The sequence below is a fragment of the Papio anubis genome, chromosome 10 (genome assembly GCF_008728515.1).
Source record: "Papio anubis isolate 15944 chromosome 10, Panubis1.0, whole genome shotgun sequence".
NCBI classification, from domain to species: Eukaryota; Metazoa; Chordata; class Mammalia; order Primates; family Cercopithecidae; genus Papio; species Papio anubis.
Window position 1 is genome coordinate 85,851,844 of NC_044985.1, and position 7,469 is coordinate 85,859,312.

Genomic DNA, 7,469 nt, shown 5'->3' on the forward strand with positions numbered 1-7,469 from the left:
TGCGGCTGGGGCTGCGCGGGGCTGGAGGGGCCGGGGCCAGGCCGCGGGCACGAGCGCCTCGCGGTTTCGGACGCAGTGTGACTGGATTTCCAAAAAGAACTCGCCGCGCTCCCGACTCCGGGGCCGAGATCGGACTCAGCGAGAGCCGGCCGTTTGGCTGAAACTTGGGGCCGAGCTTTTGGGGTTGAAGAAGGAGTGGGGTGTGGAGGAGGAGGCGAAGGAGGCGGCGGCGAGCGGAGCCTGGAGGCCAGGAGGCGGGGCACCACCGCGGAGGCGGCGGCTGGGGCGAGCGGGCGGCGGCGCCAGGGGTTCTCCAGGAGAGGGTTCTCCTGGAGGGGGCCCGACCGGGCGCGGGGGCCGTGCGCGCTGCCGTGCGCCGGGGGTCCAGAGACTTGGGCAAACTTTGAAGGGTGCCCGGAGCCGCTTGTTGCTCCTCGCGGCGGAGGGAGCCTCACCGTTAAGTCCTCGCGGGGAGAGCAAGGCGGCCCTCCTCGGCGCCCCCAACCCAGGCTGACGAGTTTTGGGCCCCCGGCGGCCCTGCGAGTGGCGGGCGGCGGCGGCTGCGGCGCCCCCGCGGCGCGGGCACCCAGGCGGCAGCGCCCTTTGCTCCACGCCGCCCACGGCCCGGCCCCGGCGCCGTGAGGACTCTCATGCGCCGGGCGCGGCGGCGCCTCCCCGCATCCTTGCCTCTCCCAACCGCCTTGTCGCACTCCTCGGGCTGAGAGCACCGCTGCACTCGCGGCCGGCGATGCAGGACCCCGGCGCGGCCGCCCCTCGCTTGTCCCTGGGCCTCTGCGCCCTGATGCTGGCGCTGCTGGGCGCGCTGTCCGCGGGCGCCGGGGCGCAGCCGTACCACGGAGAGAAGGGCATCTCCGTGCCGGACCACGGCTTCTGCCAGCCCATCTCCATCCCGCTGTGCACGGACATCGCCTACAACCAGACCATCCTGCCCAACTTGCTGGGCCACACGAACCAAGAGGACGCGGGCCTCGAGGTACACCAGTTCTACCCGCTGGTGAAGGTGCAGTGTTCTCCCGAACTCCGCTTCTTCCTATGCTCCATGTACGCGCCCGTGTGCACCGTGCTCGATCAGGCCATCCCGCCGTGTCGTTCTCTGTGCGAGCGCGCCCGCCAGGGCTGCGAGGCGCTCATGAACAAGTTCGGCTTCCAGTGGCCCGAGCGGCTGCGCTGCGAGAACTTCCCGGTGCACGGCGCGGGCGAGATCTGCGTGGGCCAGAATACGTCAGACGGCTCCGGAGGTCCAGGCGGCGGCCCCACTGCCTACCCTACTGCGCCCTACCTGCCGGACCTGCCCTTCACCGCGCTGCCTCCGGGGGCCTCAGATGGCAGGGGGCGTCCCGCCTTCCCCTTCTCATGCCCCCGTCAGCTCAAGGTGCCCCCCTACCTGGGCTACCGCTTCCTGGGTGAGCGCGATTGCGGCGCCCCGTGCGAACCGGGCCGTGCCAACGGCCTGATGTACTTTAAGGAGGAGGAGAGGCGCTTCGCCCGCCTCTGGGTGGGCGTGTGGTCGGTGCTGTGCTGCGCCTCGACGCTCTTTACCGTTCTCACCTACCTGGTGGACATGCGGCGCTTCAGCTACCCAGAGCGGCCCATCATCTTCTTGTCGGGCTGCTACTTCATGGTGGCCGTGGCGCACGTGGCCGGCTTCCTTCTGGAGGACCGCGCTGTGTGCGTGGAGCGCTTCTCGGACGATGGCTACCGCACGGTGGCGCAGGGCACCAAGAAGGAGGGCTGCACCATCCTCTTCATGGTGCTTTACTTCTTCGGCATGGCCAGCTCCATCTGGTGGGTCATTCTGTCTCTCACTTGGTTTCTGGCGGCCGGCATGAAGTGGGGCCACGAGGCCATCGAGGCCAACTCGCAGTACTTCCACTTGGCCGCGTGGGCCGTGCCCGCCGTCAAGACCATCACTATCCTGGCCATGGGCCAGGTAGACGGGGACCTGCTCAGCGGGGTGTGCTATGTTGGCCTGTCCAGTGTGGACGCGCTGCGGGGCTTCGTGTTGGCGCCTCTGTTCGTCTACCTCTTCATCGGCACGTCCTTCCTGCTGGCCGGCTTCGTGTCCCTCTTCCGTATCCGCACCATCATGAAACACGACGGCACCAAGACCGAGAAGCTGGAGAAGCTCATGGTGCGCATTGGCGTCTTCAGCGTGCTCTACACAGTGCCCGCCACCATCGTGCTGGCCTGCTACTTCTACGAGCAGGCCTTCCGCGAGCACTGGGAGCGCACCTGGCTCCTGCAGACGTGCAAGAGCTATGCCGTGCCCTGCCCGCCCGGCCACTTCCCGCCCATGAGCCCCGACTTCACCGTCTTCATGATCAAGTACTTGATGACCATGATCGTGGGCATCACCACTGGCTTCTGGATCTGGTCGGGCAAGACCCTGCAGTCGTGGCGCCGCTTCTACCACAGACTCAGCCACAGCAGCAAGGGGGAAACTGCAGTATGAGCCCCGGCCCCTCCCTACCTTTCCCACCCCTGCCCTCTTGCAAGAGGAGAGGCAGGGTAGGGAAAGAACTGCTGGGTGGGGGCCTGTTTCTGTAACCTCCCCCTCTACTGAGAAGTGACCTGGAAATGAGAAGTTCTTTGCAGATTTGGGGCGAGGGGTGATTTGGAAAAGGAGATCTGGATGGAAAGCGGTTTGGATGAAAAGACTTCAGGCAAAGACTTGCAGTAAGATGATGATAACGACGATGTGAATCGTGAAAGGTACAGGCCAGCTTGGGCCTAAGAGAAGATTGAGACCAGCAGAGACTGCTGTGAGTTTCTCCCGGCTCTGGGGCTGAATGGGGGCTGTGACTGATCCCCCTGCTGCAGGGCGAGTGGCCTGTCTAGACCCCTGTGAGGCCCCGGGAAAGGTACAGCCCTGTCTGCGGTGGCTGCTTTGTTGGAAAGAGGGAGGGCCTCCTGCGGTGTCCTTGTCAAGCAGTGGTCAAACCATAATCTCTTTTCACTGGGGCCAAACTGGAGCCCAGATGGGTTAATTTCCAGGGTCAGACATTACGGTCTCTCCTCCCCTGCCCCCTCCTGCCTGTTTTTTCTCGCGTACTCCTTTCAAGTCTTGTAAAATAAGCATTTAGAAGTCTTGGGAGGCCTGTCTGCTAGAATCCTAATGTGAGGATGCAAAAGAAATGATGATAACGTTTTGAGATGAGGCCAAGGAGACGTGTAGTAGGTATTTCTGCTACTTTTTCATTTTCTGGGGAAGGCAGGAGGCAGGAAGACGGGTGTTTTATTTGGTCTAATACCCTGAAAAGAAGTGATGACTTGTTGCTTTTCAAAACAGGAATGCATTTTTCCCCCTGTCTTTGTTGTAAGAGACAAAAGAGGAAACAAAAGTGTCTCCCTGTGGAAAGGCATAACTGTGAAGACAGCAACTTTTATAGGCAAAGCAGCGCAAATCTGAGGTTTCCCTTTGGTTGTTAATTGGTTGAGATAAACATTCCTTTTTAAGGAAAAGTGAAGAGCAGTGTGCTATCACACACCGTTAAGCCAGAGGTTCTGACTTTGCTAAAGGAAATGTAAGAGGTTTTGTTGTCTGCTTTAAATAAATTTAATTCGGAACACATGATCCAACAGACTGTTAAAATAGTCAGGGAAGTCTCTCCATTTTTTTTTCCTTGCTATAAGCCTATATTTAGGTTTCTTTTCTATATTTTTTCTCCCATTTGGATCCTTTGCGGTAAAAAACATAATGCCTTCAGCCTCATAATAAAGGAAAGTTAATTAAAAAAAAAAAAAGCAAAGAGCCATTTTGTCCGGTTTTCTTGGTTCCATAAATCTGTTTCTAAAACATCATGCGTATGCTGACCCTGTCTCTGTGTGATTGGGTTGGGAGGTGATCAGCAGATACCATAGTGAACGAAGAGGAAAGTTCGAACCATGGGCCCCATCTTTAAAGAAAGTCATTAAAAGAAGGTAAACTTCAAAGTGATTCTGGAGTTCTTTGAAATGTGCTGGAAGACTTAAATTTATTAATCTTAAATCATGTACTTTTTTTCTGTACTAGAACTCGAATTCTTTTGCATGATGGGGTAAGGCTGAGCAGAGAATCATGGGAGCAAACCTTTACCCCACCTTTGACACTACCCTCCAATCTTGCAACACTATCCTGTTTCTCAGAACAGTTTTTAAATGCCAATCATAGAGGGTACTGTAAAGTGTACAAGTAACTTTATATATGTAATGTTCACTTGAGTGGAACTGCTTTTTACAGTAAAGTTAAAATTGATCTTGTGTTTCTTCAACCTTCAAAACTATCTCATCTGTCATTTTTAGAACTTCTACACAGGTTTTGGCATCTTTTGTGCTGTATCTTTTAAGTGCATGTGAAATTTGTAAAATAGAGATAAGTACAGTATGTATATTTTGTAAATCTCCCATTTTTGTAAGAAAATATATATTGTATTTATACATTTTTACTTTGGATTTTTGTTTTGTTTTGCCTTTAAAGGTCTACAACGAAGCCCCACTTTATCACATGTACAGATCACAAATAAATTTTTTTAAATACAAAATGAACATTTATTTAGTTTACTATTCCTGTAATATTAAACCAAAGAAGAGAAAGAAGGAAAGTATGGGAAAAAAGTATGGAGGGACACCATTGGGTGTGTCCCCCGTAAAAGAGAATGGTATATGTTATTGAGGTCTTTTTTCCTCCTGCCTTTAAGATACAGAGTATAATGAATGCCTTCACTGTCATTTAATTTTTTTTTCCTGTTGTTGCTGCTTCCTGCCTTCCTCCACACCACCCCACTACACACCCCTAAGCCTTTCTACATCCTGCTTTGGATGACTATTGAAGGTATTGAATAAGCATCTCTTTTAGAGAAGTGCTGTCTGATCCGTGTTTTTACTGCCCTTAGGAGATGAAATCCATATTCGAAAGGGACTGGAAGATAGTTTTTATATTTGCTGCTTTTTTTTTGGTAGTGTTTCCCTGGTGAAGAATTCGGTGAGTTTTTGGGTGTTTGGGTGTTTTCTTTATTTTTTTAACTGATCAGTGTTTTGGTATTCTAATATAACTTATGTAGATTGGTAATCCTTAAATGCTTTGGGTTCAGGTGCTAGGGAAAGTCAGTGGATACTTCGAGATTAAAGGCCTTGCTTGTGGAGTGTTCTCAGCTGAAGGCTTTCCTCTACCTTCTAGGTAAACCAAGCAGAGGTCAAGCAGCTCCCAAGGTGGCAATGACTCAGCAGCTCCGGCAGGAATAGACTCCACGCCTGACCCTGGGATGGCCTCTGAAGCCACTGAAGCTATTCTTTCCTCTTGAGAAGAGGCTAACTTTGGAATCAGATTAGACAGGGAAGCCTTCACTATCCAGAAACTTGGATATGAAAGAGTCCCTCAGGGGAATGGAAAAGGCATTTTAATACATCCAATTCTGAGCCTTACTAGAATTTTTTTTTCTTTCCTTTCGCCTCTCTTCTTTAAATCCGGTGCCTGTTTCCTGGCTTTTTCTAATACAGTGGCTTAATTCCCTGGCAGCCGTGGGACCCAGGAGCAGACTGGGTGCTGCTGTTTCTCTTGCCCCGCTTGGCCTCCAAGTTTCTGTAGTTCTAAAGCACAACAGAAACAGTTCTGTTTTTGTTTTAATTAACAGGCTTACACACATGGTTGGTGTGTTTTACAAATGCATGAAATGAAAACCAGTGACAGTTCTCGCAGGAGCTGGAAGCCGCATTTATACAGTTCGTGCAAAGCAGCTTTTCTTTAAGATCCTCCCGGGTTTTGAGCATCACAATGGGTGTGTGGGGTCATCTTAACCTGTGAAGATTTTGGCATCAAGGAAGGGAAAACATAGTGATTGCAAGTCTCTGAAGGTTTATCCAGTTTTTACTCATAAAATGACACCTTTTAGGTTAAAGCATGCCTCTCTTAACACCACACTAATACCGCCTGTTAAGAATGTTTGCTTTTAGAGTAGGTGGAAGGCTCCCAACGGAGTTTTTTCCTTGCAAATTAACTGCTGAAGACACTTAGACCCTTCTACAGGGAGAGCCCAGTGGCTGCTCCTCTGGGTGTGTCCCCTTCTTCTCATCAGCACTGCCTTGTCTTTCAGGGCTCTCAAAGATTGAAGTGTTGGTCTTTAGTAAGGGAACAAAGACCGCAGATGAATACATTGTTACCTGCTTTTTTTTTTTTTTTAAAGCAAAGATAAAAGTGTTCAGTTTAATTCCCTTCACGTTGTGCTGTGTTCTTATGCAGTCAATTCATACCTAGGAATGTTAGAAGCTCAGGGATTTTTCTTAAGGAGGCACATCTCTGCAGAAAATATGTGAGGGAGAGAGTGTTTGTGAAAGGGCATGTGTAGCGTTTAAGAAAAACATTGGCAGGAGTTTGGTGTTAATCCCCAGATAAGGAGTAGAAACACTTGTGAAAATTTTCTGCAGTTTATAAAACAAAACTACTCTGTACAACAACCCCATGCAACACCTAATCTTTTTAAGTAGGTATGTGAGAAATCTTGGCAAGAAAAAAAATATGTCTGTGGACAACATCTTACCATTAAAATACAGACAGATAATTTTAAAATGTGCCTAAAATAAAATAGTGCTATTAGAAATTCTCTGGGTAGAACTCTAGTAGTATAACAGCTGTAGGTTTGAGCCCTGTAATTCTACTGGGAAAATCTCTTCTAACCCTCCCATCTTTAATTTCACTGAAAAGGCAGGTGGCTATTTATAGATGGTATATTTTTATATATGCATATGTGAAGGGTGAATAACAGCCTACAGGGCTCCAGGAAATCCTAGAAGGGTCCAAACCCACACCAATGTGGACTGAAATAAGCAATTCATAAATCCGTTCTATTTTTCTCTGATTTACCCCTGTCAGTGGCACTAAACCAAATTCATAAAACTTGGTTCTTCACCTCTTTTCACTGTGTGACATTTCTTACATCTGAATCTGTATTCTTTACATTTCACACTAAAGTAAACTAGTTAAAAAGGGTACCATTAAAATGCCAGCCCTTTAATAAAATACATGTTACCTCTTATTCTCTTTGGTTCTTTTTTTTAAAAAAAATCTAGTCTCCTGGAATTTTCTCAATTTGTGGATTTGTGGTAGAAGGAAAAAAGGAAGTTTGACCAAGACAGTAGTTGCTTATTATAAGGGACCCAGTTCAACAAGTACTGATCAAGCAGTCACTACACTGAAGGTACTAGGAAAGGAACTGGAGGGACGCAGATAAAAGTAAGACAAAGTCCAGCTGAAGTAACTGTCAACCTAGTTGGAGTAAGGAGGGCATCCCCCAAGGAAGAATAAGCAAAGAACTCTAATGCTAGATAGAACCTGGCACATGTCAGTGTAGAAGCACAAATGCTGTTTGGAATAATATTACCTGACATTTGGTGGCATTTACTGTTTTTAAAAGCTCTTTTCACATTCATTATTTAACTTCACTCACAATTATTACAACCCTGAAATGGCAATAATT

General features: G+C 49.5%; 1 protein-coding gene across 1 annotated transcript; it reads left to right on the top strand.

The window, feature by feature from the left end:
- The first annotated feature begins 619 nt into the window (after nt 1–619).
- Nucleotides 620–4,545, top strand: FZD7 (frizzled class receptor 7). The gene has a single exon (XM_003907820.5). The coding sequence runs from the start codon at nt 749–751 to the stop codon at nt 2,471–2,473; it is 1,725 nt and encodes a 574-aa protein (XP_003907869.2). The 5' UTR covers nt 620–748; the 3' UTR covers nt 2,474–4,545.
- The last annotated feature ends 2,924 nt before the right edge of the window (nt 4,546–7,469 follow it).

What these genes read in the sequence shown, in the direction of transcription:
- FZD7 (XM_003907820.5), top strand. Translation starts at nt 749, where the DNA reads ATGCAGGACCCCGGCGCGGCCGCCCCTCGCTTGTCCCTGGGCCTCTGC.